The sequence below is a fragment of the Protomyctophum parallelum genome (genome assembly GCF_964188405.1).
Source record: "Protomyctophum parallelum genome assembly, chromosome: 14".
NCBI lineage: Eukaryota > Metazoa > Chordata > Actinopteri > Myctophiformes > Myctophidae > Protomyctophum > Protomyctophum parallelum.
Genome location: NC_139709.1, coordinates 40429396 through 40446778, shown reverse-complemented (window position 1 = coordinate 40446778; position 17383 = coordinate 40429396). Strand labels below are relative to the sequence as shown.

Below are 17383 nucleotides of genomic sequence, written 5' to 3'. Positions count from 1 at the left end.
CCTTCATTCAGTTTCAAATTCAGTTTCAAATGGATTAAAAGTACAATTTGTATATGTTCATGGGATACTGTGAGTATGACGGTACAATGAGCTACACAAACTGACCAAATTCGTAGTAGACTTTATGGAGAGCAGTAAAGAATCGTTATTACTTGTGTATGGAACCATTTATCGATGGCGATGTTCAACATTGCAGCCAGGCCCTGGTGGAAACTGGAAACTTTACATTCAAATTGTTAAGGCTATATAATACTCGGGGAGCTTTAGTCAGAAAATATTACCATTATTTTGTTTTCATAAGAGTTTGGTCCCCCGAAGACCATTATGTCACCCATATTTTTATGAATTATTTATCCAGAGCCCAGGGTTGTACAGTATCCTGGAATTACTCTAAAACTGTTCCTTGTGAAACTGGAGATACAGCATTCATTCCAAACACCTCTGTTATAAGTCTGCTGGCAACATACACAGAACCCCAATTCTTTATCTTATGACAAACACAGATGCTAAACATTGTTCAACGGCCCCATACAATGTATGGACACTGATCCCTGATGTTACCTACTTATAAGCTTGGTCAAATAAATAAACACAAATCCGTAAAAATATATTTAGCAAAATTACCTTTATGGTCCAATGAGTTAACGACTGTTACAAATGGTCATAGTGACTATAGTGCTTCACGACATCTCTCTCACAGCTATTTCTGCTGCTCCCTCCTACAAGGGTGGATTTGTGGTCTCCCCCCCCCCCCCCAGGGTCACCCCCTGGCAATATATGACATGATCAGACACTAATACCACACAAACATAACAGAGCCCACTAGCTTGAAGGCCCTTCTGTATCATCACTACCTATAATGTTTCTGCACACTCATCTCCACCTGGGGAGCGAAGTGCACTTTTGTACCACACAGCGGTTTCATCGCAAAGAAACGACAAGCAGCAGCATGGCATTTATACAGCTTGGGAGATTCAGATGTTCCCTATACTTGGCTCAGAAAGTGACAAACAGGGAATTATATTAAAGACTCCATAAGAATGAGGCAGAGACACCAGATGTATTTCAAAACATGTACTAAATGTGGTAACATTTGTATTATTTGCCTTTTCTGTGTCTTTGATTTGCAGAACAATGTCCAACCCACTTGTTCACTGATACAGACGCATCTATTTAGGCACTCCTATTCATACAAATACTTTGAGGTTCTAATGATGTGTGTGTGGAGTGGACAGGCCCTTTATTAGATCAGTTACAGTATCACACTCTCCTGATGGAGGTCCAGGTTCCCCTGGCTGTGCTTATACTGTAGATCTGCAGAGGCATGCAGCTGAATTTACACCTACGTAAGTAGAAGCTTTTGAGCCGGTTCCAACAGCAACAGTGGCATAGTGTGGGTGGAAATGGAAGGCAAAGAAGGAGGCAGGGATAGATGGAGCTAAGGAAAAGATACATTGTGTTGATTTTAGGTGTTAGTGATAACAGTAGTAATACGGAACAGGTGAAAAGTAGCAAGAATGTAAAGGAAAAACAAAAGGATTTATTAGTTTTAAGCGGCCCATGTCCATGTCAACATACAGTGATGTCTGTCAATCTTCTACCCAGCGATGACAGTAATAGCCGAGTGTAGAAGTGATGCTGAATGCTTCTTTAGGTCAAACTCAGTTCCTCTCTGTGGTCTTAGCAGTACCGGGCTAATGCTGTTTTCCTGTAGTTCATATCAAAGGCAGATGTCATTTTGAACTTTGCAGTGCTTTAACAATAGTAATAGCTTGCCTATGCGTGAGATAATATCAGTCATTTCATGATGATACATTATCAAAGGCCCGTTCAGTGACCTAATCTAACAGGAGTTCCTTTGGAGGGTTTAGTGGATTTATGGAATCTACATCAAAGAGGTGCATAATCTGCAGATGCTGTGGTTTTAGTGTTGATTTTAAGCATGCTTAAGGGGTGGCTTTCGATTGTTTTCTTTCCGTCATTCGAGGACAATGCAGCCACTGAAATGCCCCTCAAACAGTAAACCAGACACATTTTCAGTGCTGGATTACTTTGTGAAGTGAACTGGATCCATATGCTTGCTTGTTAATTCAATTCTTATACAACACCCATGATTTGACAGTGCGAGTGAATAATCTTAAGTGTCTAGGTTCAAACGATCAAACATTTATTTTTAGGCCATTTGATTGAAGTCCATTTCATTTATCCTGACAATGTTCTTTTCAAGTCATGCCATATGTTTAATCAGGCACATTTTCTTTTTTATGTTAATAATGTTCCGCTTTCCTCAGACTCAATCAGGGACGACACAAAATTCCACTTGCGTCGACTTTTTCCAGCTTTATATTATTTAAATGATTTGTCCCAGTGGCTCTCTTGAAAAACAGTCTAAGGCGATAGATTGTTATTTGTCGCGCCCGGTGAAAAACGGGAGCGACAAGGGGGTAGTAACTGCTGCTGCATGTGAAAAGCTCCCGCCCAATTTCAGGAAACATTAAGTTTTCTGACTTTGCCATATGGAACAATGTCCAAACCTGATGTGCATTCTTTCCTGTTAAGTGTGGTCGGTGATTCCATTAGCACCCATTTGACATGATCTCCCCCAGAGTGGCCTCCATTGTGCTTTTGTTCTTAAGAGTCCAGAGTCCACCACAGCCGAACCAGATTTATTTCACTAAGTCATACAACCACTGAGTTTTACCTTGCTCGTGGAAAGTTTCGCTCCCCAACATTGCTGACTTGCTGTCTCCCGACTCCCGACTTTTGCTATTGAACTCCAAATTTAGCTTTCTACCTGATCTTAACCGCTTAGAGGGCACTTAGGCTTTGTAATAGGCGCCCTCCTTGTTTCCCCCTACACTATATCTAAAAAACTGATCGATAAATACGGCTATTGAATGTTATTATGACACACTCAGAATAGGGATGCAGGGGTTCATGTGGTCAGCCCCACCACCACTACTCCCCACGCATCCGCCCACCCACCCCAGCATACACACACACACACACACACACACACACACACACACACACACACACACACACACACACATCTTTTCCCATCATCTAGACAGAGGGGTTCTGGCATGGTGTCCCAACTGTAACCACAGAAAAAAAGCAATATAGTCTTCATGTTTCCATCTCAGTTTCTCGAAGAAACGTCAAACTTCATAATCGTGAAATTACCCCCTCCTCCCCACAAAAGGGGGGTGAAAGAAATGAGAGTGTGAGAAATGAGAGAACAAGAATGTATAAATTTCAGTAGGCTACTTCAATTTGTTGTGTGGCATAGTACAGTATGTGTGAGTATACTGAGGAGGACCAATGCACCACAATGGGAATATATGTGTGTGGGAGAAAGAAACAGGCGACAGGGAACATACTGTAGAACCCTGTGGGAGGTAGTGGAGAAGAGACTATAGTACTGTATGTCCCAAAGTTAATGCAACCTTCATGAACTTCTCTCTCTCTCTCTCCCTCCCAGTTATGGGCCCTAATGGTCTGCAGTTGGTTCGGGTGACTGATGTGTCGCTCTTGGTGGAGTGGGAGTCGGTACGCGGGGCGGAGTATTACTTGTTGACATATCAGCCCAAAGGTGTCAGTGCACTGGAAGAGGTAAGTCAATAAAATTGAAATACTGGTAACTTAGTGAATCTGCCAATAGAAGACGATTCTCATTCAAGCATCAGGGAAATGCATTCCTATAAGTGACCAGCTTGTGACAGAACTCACATCTAGAGCTTCATTCACTGTGGTAGAAGTTGTCTCAACCCACGGCATTCTCTGCCTAGGTGAGAATATCCAACGCAGACAACTCCTACCTGATCACAGGCCTGACACCCGGGGTCACCTACATCGTCGAGGTGTATGCAGTCATTAAGCAGATCAAGAGTGAGGCGGACAGCATTGAGGCCACCACAGGTGAGACTTTGGCCTCAAAATGAGTGTGCGCTGGTTGACCAATTTAACCACTTAAACCCTATAGCCTACTTTGTTGACCGGTGTCCCCTAGGGGTCTGCACCAAATGCCTTTGCTGAAAATTGCCGATCTACAAGTTTGCAACATGTCGCAGCGCAACGCATAGTGAGCTTGTAGATCTGCTGTTTTCGGCAGACACTCGCCTATTTTGACCAAACGTTTGCGCACTATGGCATGCCCAGAATAGGGATTCTTAGGGTTCGTGTGGTTAAACAAAGTACTGGACATTGAAGAAAAAATAGGGAGTGCTACATTGGGTAAAAGAAAACCCAACATATTTTGGCACTGTTGAACAAACAAATCAGGTGCTCTTCAAGGATGATGGGTAAGTAATTAATAAGAAAAACTAAACAAAACAAGGACTCATGTCCACCTCACCTGTAATTTAAGTCACAGTAAGAACATATACAGTAAGAAATATATATATATAAAGCATCAGAGGCACAATATTATAAAAATCCTTTATTCAAGCATGGATTACACTGTTAATGGACATTCTTGGATGGAAAACCAAACTTTGGACAGATCAAAACTACTAGCAGAGAATTGAAGAAGAAATCTACACTCGACGACAGAAGCAATTACAAGCTAGAGGCTGTAGATGTGTTTTGGACCGTGTGGCTTTTAGTGTGTGTGTCTGCAGTTTAAACGGGCACATTTCTTGAGAGAATAAAGTGCAGTTCAAGAGGAATGAGCACAATGAGAACAGTACAGCTGGTGGACTTACTGTAAATGTGGCTGTGGTTTCAGAAAGTACATTAGCAGGTGTGCTCCGTTGCCTGGTCTTAAAACAGGAGCAACGGTAGATGTGACCATTTGAAGGTTAACATTTGAAAGAGGGTAGGTGTGACTTGGTGGATTTAAAAGGAGATTTTCTTTGGCTTAAACTGTCACATTTTAGGATGAAAGTAAGCTGTGATGTGGATGGTTGTTGTGAGCCTACCTGAATCTTTGGGGGAAGGGATGAGAGGCAGCTATAGTGAGCTTAAAATGTGGGGAATTTGTGGATTAAGCAGCCAATTTAGGAGAAAGGTACAGGGGAACAAATAGGCAAGTGTTTCCTTTTTGGACACTTTGCAATAGAGAGGCAAGTGTTTTTGTTTCAAATGGCTGTAGAAATCATGGCTGCACTACAAAATTGCATACTCAAACTTATACCGGTAGTATATTGTAGTAGGAATACATTGCCACCTGTATTCATGTCAGCTGCTTCCATCATTATTATCCGTTGCTCATTTTGTTGTTGTTTGGACATTTTCCAGTGGTTTGAAGAAAGAAAATAGAGATGGCATAGTCCAAAGTTCAGGAGTTTCCTCAAAGTAAATATTATTGCTCGTGTCTCTGGATGAACAATTAGCTTCACTAATACATGATCACTTTCAATGTAAATGTCCCCCATGGGATAAACATGTTTTTCCATTTACCTTTTCCTCTAAATCTACCGTAAATTCCTGCCAGTTCACAAGGCAATGAACAATAAAGCTGAAGGCTGTCATTTCTAAATGTTTCATTAAGCTCGAGTTTATTTACCATTACATTTAAGGGTAATTACATTAGTCTGTAATTACGAGGCAATGACTCCACACAGACACATTTAATGGATGCTGCAGGCGTTCACAGATGTGGAGAGAGAGAGAGAGAGAGAGAGAGAGAGAGAGAGAGAAAACGGGGGAGAAAGGAGGAGAGGGACGGAAGGAGACAGGGGGAGAGAAAATGAGATACAGAAAAAAAAAGGGAAAGACTGTGGTATGGTTATGGTTAGCCATGGCAAACCACACAGAGCATGGCATTCCTCCACTGGCACGAGAACACATGTGGCATCATCTGACATTTAGCTGTGTGAGGAGCTAACAGCATGAGACAGTCTCTCCTCTGCCTACAGGCCTTTCAACTTTAAACAATCATCTGATTCAAATGGGTTACAGTATGGATTCTTCTTCTTCCCGAAAAGAACAGCACAGCTGGCAGTAAAGCAAAAAAAAAACTCCCAGCTGTGTGTACAGTTTATTTTGTTTTGTTTTCTGTCTTTCTTGGCATTGTTATGTAGTCTACATGGACCTATTTTGAAGTAAGGGCTAGTATTCATATTGGCAGTTGTAATGTTCTAAAGTCATTCTCGAGTAATGGGTTAATACTGTCTTCTCTTCATGATACTTTTACACTTAAAAAAATATACTGTACAGCCAGGGTTGGGAAATAAGGGATTATGTAACAACAGTGACAAAATAACTACCATTGTGACAAAATTATTGTAACTCTAATAATAAATATATAATTGATATATATTTGCATGATTAAAAATAGGATAGCACTCACTTTCACACGATTGACGGGATATTGAATCCAACTGCCTGGCAACAATTTTTGCAGTCGTAATCTGCAGTGGTAATCTGTAATGCAATAAACGTAACCTTCCCAACCCTTGCTAGCTATATCACTTACTATTTTCTTTGGCTGTTTGTGAAGGTTAATACTAGGTTGTGTCATATGGAAGGCAGATATGATACTTGACATAGTATGAATCCTTTCTATTAAATTCTGACCACTGTGAAATTGGGTGAGGTCAGATAGAGGCAATTACAGATGGAGGCCTCTCCAGTCCAACGAAATCCACCACAATATGCACTTCTCTATAATGTGTTTTATTTTCACTAGTGAGTGCTCTAAACATTCACACAGTTACTAACTGTATTACCTCAAATATGCTCTAGGCCTTTTACATTTTTGCGTCTTTTGAGTGCAAAGATCAGGGAAGCACATGCAGGCAGGAAAGACTTCAAGGCTGGTTGGTAACTTAGAAAACGTTTTTTTTCCTTAGAGAAGAATGCCTTCTGTATTCATTTTGATTTACTTCAAATCATTGATGCTAGCTATATTGGGGGGGGAAAGTACTTTGTGTTAAATATTTGTGAGAGTAAATAACTACAATATACACAAGTACTTTCTAGGACAGGTCATTGTCTTGTTTTAGGGGTGCATTATACACCATGCACTATTCAAAACATAATCAAATAATATAATGCAACATGTGGTTATACTACTTTGATGAACTAATCAAAGTAATATAACCTGATTATTACATTACAGACTTTTACTTGAATTAAATAAAGATGTTAATCAGTAATATTGAACATATTTAGAAAATAATCTTCCCAACCCTGTCAACTCAGGACAGCATGTGATATAAAACACACAACACTTCTGTCGCCTCAATGGAACCAAATGGACCACAGGTCCATTTGATTCCATTTGTACAGAGTTACAGACCCGTAAGGGTCCATTTGGTTCCTAAATATGTAGCTGGGGATCCCCGGAACCTCCTCAAGGACCCGTGGGAGTCCCCGCACCCAACCAGTGATTTAGAACATTCTACTCTCGCATAGAATTTTCACTTTTGTCTTGTAAGACTCTTGCCCTTTACGTTTTTCATTTGGTGAGAAAAAAAATGGCATGTTTAATACTGTATTTTTCTTAATTGGTATCTATACGAGGCAAATATGTTACAGTATATGTCGTGGATATGTATGCAATGGATGCTTCCGTCAAAATCCAATAGACGTTAAAAAAAAATATATATATGTTTTATTCACAAAACATTGTAGCTCTGAACGTTACCACTCACAGTCACACTGGAGTGACCTGACCTGAATTAAAAGGGCTTAAACTGTCTGAAATGCTCCAGTGCAGTGGTAGGCAAATTTGTCGATGGCGAGGGCCTATATATTTCCACACTCACTCCAGAGGGCCACAGTGCGTATTACTGTCGTAGCAAAAATAGCCGATCTACAAGCTCAAAACGCGTCGCAATCAGCTAGATCAGCTATTTTTTGCTATATTCGAATTTAAATCTTGAATTATTTCTTTCTGTTTTTGAGTTTGAATCCTGAAAATAATTTTTTTTATGTAATTTCAAATGCCTTTAATTATACGTGTGTTGAGCATTGAGCTACTAATTTAGACTGAAGTAATTAAAGCAGGTCATGTTTGCATGTTGTGGAATAGTAAACAGCTGAAACCAACATTATATCAGTATTCTGACATTAACCCGAGGGCCACATTAAGTGAAGGTGGGGGCCGCATGCAGGCCCCCGGGCCGCCAGTTGCCCACCCCTGCTCCAGTGCCTTCCTTCCTCTCACACTGGAGTGTTTCTTGCCGTCTCCCATGCGTGCAGAGATGACATCCATTGATGACATCAAGGTGGTGGGTCAGACGGAGGACTCCATCCAGGTGGCCTGGAGGAACCCGTCTGCGGCCGTGGACCACTTCAGACTGACCCACGTGAGCCCGGCCGGGCAGGAAGAGGAGCAGGATGTTCGGAGGAGCCAGGAGGCACGCACCAGACACACCATCGTGGGTAGGTCGTCATGGGACAGACACGATGCACGGCTGAATGGCCACACACACATGCATGCACGCACGCACGCACACACCACGCATGCACGCATGCGCGCGCACACACACACATGCACGCATACACACTTTTATGTAACATACATTTTATGTCAAACCCGGGTCACAGGCAAACATCTTAAAACCACAAGCTTAGATGGAATCCCCTATTGGCCACGGAGATAAATAGACTTTTGGTCTGCTTTTGGTTTTTAAGCCAATCTGCACGCACACACACAGTCGCACGCATGCACGCACGCACGCACGCACACACACACATAACCACAAGCACGTACACACAACACTGCAATGGGAACTCAAGGTGAATTTCAAGTCAGCTGAATACTGTCGTGTCACAGTAGCCTATCATATAATCTCATCTACTGTAATTTGTGCGTGACTGTGTGTGTGTGTGTGTGTGTTTTCTCTCCTGCAGGTCTACATCCAGGAACTGAGTACCAGATCAAAGTCCAGGCCGTCAAGGGGAGCGTTGAAGGAAAGCCTTCCTCAGTCACTGGGGTCACAGGTCAGAAACTAATAAAGCTACTGTGTTGATGTCCGTCTAGCAAATTACAATGTCTTAATTCCAACGACCCCCATTTGAATTTGATACCTCCTCAAGGAACTCTGTGGATCCCTGGACACTACTTAATAATAATAATCTTTATTTTCCCGAAGGATATTCATCCTCGAGAGCCTCTGGTCTAACGTACATACTGTAGGTACCGTCTCTCACATTTAAATATGAATTTGTACATTTTAAAAGTTAAATCAAATAGATTTAGCTGTGCACACTTAAAAAGATTTGTAAAATATAATTATGATGAGACTAGCATGGTTTTAATTGAATGCTTACTGTATTTCAAGGGAATACAGTAAGTAGGAGATTCTTTGAGCAGTCGCTTGAGAGCGAACTGCACACATTCCTGTTCTTTCTTAGGGCTGGAGAGGCATTGCCTCTGTCTGACCTCACACAATTTCACTGTGGTCAGAACTTAATAGAAAATACTCATAACATATCAAGTATCATATCTGCCTTCCATAATGACATGACCCAGAATTACCCTTCACACACAGCCAAAGATAATAGTTATAACAGTTATCAACAGTTATTGATACAGCTAGTAAGAGGTACAGTAATGGGTCGTTACTTTTCTCCATTACAGATTAGTTACTACGTGTACCCTCTTAAAATATACTTAATTTACTTAATACTTAAATACTTAATAAGTAAAATAATACTTACATTTCTTAAATATACTGTATGTTTTAAATTTAAACTAGAATAGTGTACCTCATAAAACCAGGCAGTGTCCACTTGGAACAACACAGTGTTGTTTACTGTCAAAGAGTTTTAACTCAAAGTTCTTTAATAAAGCGTCAATGAAGATGGCCATCTTTTGATTTCAAGCAAAGTATCAACATGCATGTGTGCCTTTCTGACCTTCTCACGTTTTGATTAGAAGCAATCATTTAACTGGCACATTAGATGTGCCAACACAGATACAATTTGTATTTGTAATTGTAAATGATTAGAGAATTTGTTTACTTTATGGCATTATAGTGCAGTGCAGACTATCGAGACTTGACCAAAGATTTGCGACAGGACAAAACCGTTTTAAGCCTTTATATATTAGTCATACATGTATGACGACGTTGTGTGATGAAATTAGGTGATTTACATGTTGCGAGCTTGTAGATTGCATATTTCTGGCGCGCGACACCGTCGTATGACGGAGCATTGATTAACATTAGAATGTTGCGGAGAAAAATAACAGCGGTCTGACCTACCCCGTACTTCCCAACCGTGGTCGTATAACTAATGATCTGATCATTATATCTGAGGTATCCATCATCCTTGAAGAGGATCATGATACACAGTAGAGACTATGTAATCTCTCGGGGATGATTCACATTGATTGCGCCAAGTGAAGTCCATCATTTATCGGGCCGTCTGGCGCTATTGAGGACTCGTGGCACGACACTGAGCCTTCCTCACAGGTCTCCCTGTGTTGGACCTGACGAGGGACGTGAGGAGGAATATATTGAAGATTTTCATTTTAACAGCTGGTCTCTTAAATCTGGGCTATTGGACTGACCATTACATATCTCCCACAATGGCACATTTTGGTCTTCAGTTTCTCCCATTAAACTTCCCTTTTATGCTCCCCCCCCCCCCCCAGTTTTCTGTCATTCTGTCTGTGTCTCTATATCTGGACTTTTCTCCTCTCTTCCTCTCTCACCTAAAGTGTGATTTGAATTCTGTTTGCAACTAATTCTCTCTATTCATCTGGTTTGATATGGCTCGTCTTTTTCCAGACCCTTGGGCGGCCCAGTAAATGGCTTTCATTTACGGGTGTTACTTAGTGTATACCTCTGGAGCCTCACCGCTCCTCTTTTGCTTTTGAATCCAATCAGGGAACCAAGCATGACCTCAACATTCCGCCATAACTGTGTGTGTCTGACTGTGTGTGTGTCCTGAATATAAACACACGTCCGACACACGCACACTCGCCCGAGTAAGAGGGTGCTACTCTGCCCCTGGCAGTCGGTGGCTTGACTTCAATCCTTCATTTGGGGCTTAGGGGGAGATTTAAGGGGAAAGCACTTAGCTCCTTCTTGTCATACTTTGAAAAGGTAATAGTCCCTGCTATTGGTTCAATATGGCTGGCAGGGCTCTAGAGGACATGTGGAGCTCAGTCTCCTGTTAACATGTTACACAAAGTCCCACTTGGGATATGGTTACGGTATGCATATGAAAAATGGAGAGGGAATGGAAAAGGATAAATAAATAGACAAAAGGGGTAATATTGAAGTGATAGAAAACACTTGTAAGGAAGTACAATTCAGCCCCAGAAGGGGGATGCTACAGTCACACTGTGGAATGACAGAATGATCAAATCAATGTTGTAGCCATTGAACAGTGAAGGTTGCAACAGAAGATCAAGATACAAATTGAGGAATTAAGAATAAATGCGAGTTGTGCGTGTGGAGGGTGGTTTGCATCTCTCTAGAGAATGTGTTCTACAGAGTTCTACAGTTAGAGGAATGCCTTTACCTCGCAACAATGTGTTTCAGTGAAACTGAGCTTTGTCCTAAGGGACTACTCATGATACATTATAATACTGTTCTAGACCGGCAATTTCCATCATCCCACCACCAGCTCTCTTCCCAAATCTTTCACTTTTCATCTCTTTCTCTCCATTTCTCATCCCTCTTGCACCTCTTTCATTCTTACCCACGGCACGCTTATCTTATTGGAACGACATAACAGGAGATGGGTTTTCAATAGGACCTCCCGACAAAACATGTGCTAAATATCACAGAATTTATTTGGAAAAAGGGATACAAAAACACTGACAAATAAATCTGATAAATGATCTTATCTCGCAACTGATGTGTGTCCAGTTACGTACAGGAGCTGGCTAGTATAGCATACACTGCATCGTATAATGTATATTATCATATTTTTGACAAAAGAAAAAGAAATGGCAACAAGAAGGCATGGACTATAGTGATAAGATGAGCGTGTGCAGACAGCCCAATGTCAATGGAATCTCTGCCTGGATTGGCTGCTGTCAAAGTCAATATATGTGCCAAAGGACTATAAAGTCTATGAACACAACATACAGCTGTTACTGATTCTGAATTTGATTCAATAAAGATTACACTGAGGTCCGTATGCTGTAATATAATACAGATGGGCTTGGCCAAGGTAAAGAGAGAGAGACTGTTATAACAGATAATATCATCTCTGGGGACCCTGCCCGCCATGGCCCGTTTGGAGGGACAGCTTTCACACTTGTCCATCAATATGTTTTCACTTTACTGGAGTGTGTGGGGATGGAGACGAGAGAGAGAGAGAATAACGTGTCGACTCAACAGCTTGAATTAAATTAAATCTGACAGTATGCGGGTGGGCCAGTGCTGTCCCTTTTCAGTACAACCACTGGCCTTCAGTTGCAGACAATTATACAAATTGTGGGTTTGCAAGTGAAACTGTACATTTTACTATGGCTGTCAGTCACATCTCATTTAATAGTTTCCACTCTACACTCTGAATTTCTTCATCATTTTGCAATGTCAGCGACATAGGGTAGGCCTATACACACACTAATGATCTCATATACTGTAAGAACAATGGAATTTAGTTTGAAAGTCGGTGGTTTCATTTGAAATGTGCCACATCTTTATTGAGGAATATTGAAATCTGCCGCATATCTCGAGACCATCTGACCAGTGGTCTTCAAACTTTGTATCATCAAGGACATGAGGGAGTGAGTGTGGTCAGATCCAACCCGGTCTCTCCCCAACACAGTGAAATAACACCGATTGGAAAACTGCAATTCCGTACACACACATGCGGCTGAATAAGACAATAAACCTGTAAATGAACCCTATACGCTTCATAAAATATACACATTTGTTTCTTAACCCAATTAGACCGATTCTAAAAACACTTTCTAAATCCTGACCTAAATTTTATGGGGAAAAAAAATAATATATGTTGCTATACTGTAGCAACAACAACAACCTCAAAAGGGGTTCCTGGATTTAAAGTTATAGTTATGTATAGGCCGGGGGTTCCGGTCTAAATGGGTAAATGTCAAACTGAGGATTAGTCTAATCTGTAAAATTAACAGGAGAGATGATCAGAGGAGTAGAGTTTGAACCATTGTCATTAAGACAGGGACAGAAGTATGGATAGAGTTTGTCAGTGACAGTGAAGGCGCAGCCAGTGAAAGAGTAGAGGTGAACTCTGGCCTCCACATCATAAAAGGACACCAGACCCTCCTCATAATCCACAAACACTCCCACTTTCTGGACATCCTCTGTTACAGGGAGGAAGACAGCAGGGTCATCAAGAGCCATGTACTCTTTTCCATTCCTCAACCATATAGTCCAGTAACCATTGTTGGGGATCAGTGTGATCGTTCCCTTCCTATCGATGGACTCTCTGGCCACTCCTACATCCCAGGCAGTCTTCCCTTTAACCTGAACCTCATAGTAAAACCTCCCAGAGGAGAAGCTTTGTTTTCCCAAGACATTGATACATTGAGAGAATCTCTCTTTGTTTTCTGGGACATTCTTCTTTAATTTTCCATGACTCACTTGTTTTCCATCCTCAGACAGGATGAGTTTGTGATGTGCTGTATCAGGGTCCAGAGTTACATCCACTGCATATCGCTGGATCCTCCTCAGCTCAGCATCGCAAAGCTTCTTAACTTTGTGACCTAGTGTATTCTCCAGCTGAGCCACAGCTGTCCTCACAGTCCCCAGATATGAAGACTGAAGGACATTGACCTTTGTCCAGTCCTTGGTAGGTGGAGGGGTGTTGATGGATGTGATGTTCTGGAGGAGGTGGAGGTGGTCTTCAGTGTGTGAGAGCTGCTTCAGCTCAGAGCTTCTCTTCTCTAACTGGGCGATTTCCTGTTTCAGCTCTTTGATGAAGCCTTCAGCCTGTTTCTCTGTTGTTTTCTGCTTCACTTCGATCACATCAATGAGCTCAGCCTGGGTTCTCTCAATACAGCTGATTAGAGCAGTGAAGACCTGCACACTGTCTGCTATCTCTCTGTCTGCATCTTTATTACTGAGCTCTACGGAGTGTTGGACCTCCTGAATCTTCACTCGTCTCTCCTGGATCATCTGCTGAACTTCGACCTCTGTCTTTCCCAGCTCAGTCTTCTTTCTTTCATACGCCTCTTTCAGAGATACAATCTGATGTAACCTGTGGTCTGACTCACTGCAGAACTGACAAACACACATGAGGTCAGTCTTACAGAACAGCTCCAGAGGTCTGTCATGTTTCTTACAAAGAATGTCTTCCAGGTTCTTCACAGGGTCAATGAGTTTGTGTCGTTTTAACCTTAAGACTCTGTGATGAGGCTCCATGTGAGCCTCACAGTAGGAGGTCAGACACACCAAGCAGGACTTCAAGGCTTTGAGTTTGGTCTCAGTACAGACGTCACAGGAGACATCATCTGGTTCAGCAGGTTCTGGGTTTGTGCTGGAAGTTTGTCTCAGCTTCTTTGACTTCTTCAACTGATCAGCCATCTCTGCGAGAACTTTATTAACAGAGGATTCTGGTCTATTACAGAAGGTTTTGTTACATAGTGGACACTGACACACATCCTTAGTGTCCCAGTAATGTGTGATGCAGGTTTTGCAGTAGTTGTGTCCACATGGAGTGGTGATTGGGTCAGTGAACACATCCAGACAGATAGAACACAGGAGCTGCTCTTCAGACAGGAGACAGCTGGCAGACGCCATTTCTACACACTGAAAATACATTTGAAAAAAGAATTGTTTAGTGAGCTGGAAATTATTTTGCTGTTAATCTGTTGCACCACTGGACAGATCGGTGTGAAACTTTGCTGACACACCCCCCAGTAGGCCAAGGAATAACCTCAACCACAAATGTTTCAAATTGCCTCATGGGGTGACCCTATAAAAGGCCACTTCCCCTTTTAGCCTTCAACTCGTTTTCAAACATTTTGCTAAATTGGTGCACGTACTACACCAGGGGTTCTCAATGGTTTTTGGCTGGGGACCCCCGGAAATGCTTTGGCCATGTTTGCGAACCCCGCCCCACCCCCAATAAAAAAATGTACTGCTACAATAACCTTAATAATAATAGCCAAAATACATCATCAATAATAAATACGAATATGAAACCAAACCAGATATAATCATTAACCCATTCTGACCGGGCACCCATTTTGGTGTTGGCATCATGTTATGCTTTAGCTATTTAAAAATAGCAGATCTACAAGCTCATATCGCGCCACCGAGTGGCGCGATACGAGCTTGTAGGTCTGCTATTTTTGAAAAAATCGAAGAGCGACTGACATTTTTAGAATCTGATCTCAGGTCAGAATGGGTTCATCAGACCAGTGTGTGTCTGGCGGAAACCTTGTATGAATCTGATCTCAGGTCAGAATGGGTTAAGGAATGTGTACTATGTAAACTCTCAATTTCCATTATCCAACCATTACATTTTTCTTTTAAATGTGGCGACCCCCAGGGGGATCGCAGTCGCAACCCACGGGTTGAGAATCCCTGCACTACACTGTAGTGCACCAATTTAGCAAAATGTTAGTTTGACTACAGGAGGTTGAAATCAAGCGCTTCCAAACTCCAACACTCGGAACACATGGAATGTCTTGACAGAAAGTAGCTCATTGTCTACGGTGGATTTTTATTAAACAAAAACTGCACATAGAAGATAATTCAAGCTTTATGTAGGCCTACATGCTGCAAGCCTGCAATGTTGGTGAGTTTAACATAATACAATCAGATAGGACCTTTGTTTGGTTGAATTGGCTGTCAATAGCTGATGCAACTCTAGATTCAACAACATATTAAAACAAATCCAGTGTTACTTGCAAATTGTGCTATAGGCAGAGATCTGCGGTCAGAGCACACTTTGTGACTCTGATCATGGGTCATTCTGAATCTTATATGATTGGACTGGGAATTTATATGAAAATAGGGCATTTTAAATTTTTAATGTTAACATTATTCTCTCTTAATGGATCAGTATCTTTATTACTCACCTGTGGCTGTGTTTAGGTTGTCAGAGTTGTATGAAACGTTCTGTTGAAAGGTTTTGGTTTTATATTCTGTCCCTGTCACGCTGGCCACCAAACTTTTCGTTTACTTTCGTTTCAGTAGATTTCCGTCACTGAGAAACTCCTCCTTGTGCTATAGCTATTAACCCGTTACTGCCACCTGGTGGGAAAACATTTACCATTTGAACCCCAGCATCTCAAATTCTAGGCTAGGGGAACATTATCCAATAATTTCACAACGACGTTGTAAAGCTTGTAGATTGGAAATTATTGGAAAGGTTTGAGGTTAAGTTAAAGTAGAAATAGACCTACCCAAAAATTACATTTTAAAATACTCTGACCTCTGTTATAAAAAGGTTGTCCACTTGTCCAGAACTATATTATGACAATGGATGTTTATAGATCTCCCAGAGGAATGCATGCATACATGCACCAATGTCATCAATATTAAGTCATATTGATGACATCACGGATATCCATAATTATATGGCCATATAAGGGACACCGGCAATCTCCATAGCAGTGGTTTTAATTTCAACCAGTGGTCCGGGGACCACCAGTGGTCCTTGAGTGAGTTCTAGCTATAGGTAGTCCCCAGCTAAATGATGGAAGAGTTGGTAACCAAATGGACCCTTATCTTTAACTCACATGTCAAGCTCTCAAGAGTTAAATTATTATAAAACATCTGCATTACTTAATTTTACAAGAAGTCACAATTATAGAATGTAGAAGAAACATTATTTTGATCAATGCAGACAGACAGACAGACAGACAGACACAGCGATCTCCATGAATGAGAATATGAGAACCAGTTGTCACTTAAATCTCTGACAACTGCAAACCGGTAAGGCATGCGTGTGTGTGTGTGTGTGTGTGTGTGCGTGTGCGCACGTGCATGTGTGCATGTCACCCATCACTGTCTAACCCCAAGAAAAACAGCACGGCATGCATCTCCACAAAGCCCCTTCCAGATACTTGCGGCTGGTACTGTACAGCAAGGCTAGCAGGGTGTAAATTATGAAAGGCTGTCTGTTGCTGCAGCTCCCTTGGCTGGTGCTGTGCTGAGCATGCCACCCATAATGGATAAGCTGTTCTCCACATGGCCAAAGCCACAAGTATTGTTTCGTAGTCTAGTAGCCACTGTCGTGAAGCAGCTACTGAGGTGGAACGGAACGTTATGGCAAACCTTATCCATCATTCTGCTGCGACGTTGGGGGCAAAAGCAATGCAGTAGAAGCAAGAAGGGTTCTTGCTATAAACAAATGCAAATAAATAAGAAAGGACCTGGGTCAGATCTTCTGGTAAATATAGTACCGCATGCATCCAATGTGAGACACACATTTGTTACAAACTAATGTTTGGAATTACAAAGCGCCGTTGGCATTGAATTGCATTATTATTTTATAGTGCTCAAACTGCCTTGGCCACCAACATTTAGATAAA

General features: G+C 41.6%; 2 protein-coding genes across 6 annotated transcripts in view; one reads left to right on the top strand and one right to left on the bottom strand.

The window, feature by feature from the left end:
• The window catches only part of tnn (tenascin N), a 55105-nt gene that overhangs the window by 14838 nt on the left and 22884 nt on the right, over nucleotides 1–17383 (top strand). For all 5 annotated transcript variants that reach the window (XM_083782362.1, XM_083782365.1, XM_083782364.1 and 2 more), the window contains exons 5-8: nucleotides 3485–3615; nucleotides 3792–3921; nucleotides 8152–8334; nucleotides 8806–8895. In XM_083782362.1, the coding sequence (XP_083638488.1) occupies nucleotides 3485–3615; nucleotides 3792–3921; nucleotides 8152–8334; nucleotides 8806–8895 (534 nt within the window). The remainder of the gene's footprint in view (nucleotides 1–3484; nucleotides 3616–3791; nucleotides 3922–8151; nucleotides 8335–8805; nucleotides 8896–17383) is intronic.
• On the bottom strand, nucleotides 12871–16023 carry LOC310870964 (nuclear factor 7, brain-like). Its single transcript, XM_083782367.1, has 2 exons — nucleotides 15926–16023; nucleotides 12871–14648 (listed from the first exon to the last, which is right to left on the bottom strand). Exon 2 carries the CDS (start codon nucleotides 14637–14639, stop codon nucleotides 12993–12995), a length of 1647 nt encoding a protein of 548 aa, XP_083638493.1. The 5' UTR covers nucleotides 14640–14648; nucleotides 15926–16023; the 3' UTR covers nucleotides 12871–12992.

What these genes read in the sequence shown, in the direction of transcription:
- LOC310870964 (XM_083782367.1), bottom strand. Translation starts at nt 14,639, where the DNA reads ATGGCGTCTGCCAGCTGTCTCCTGTCTGAAGAGCAGCTCCTGTGTTCT.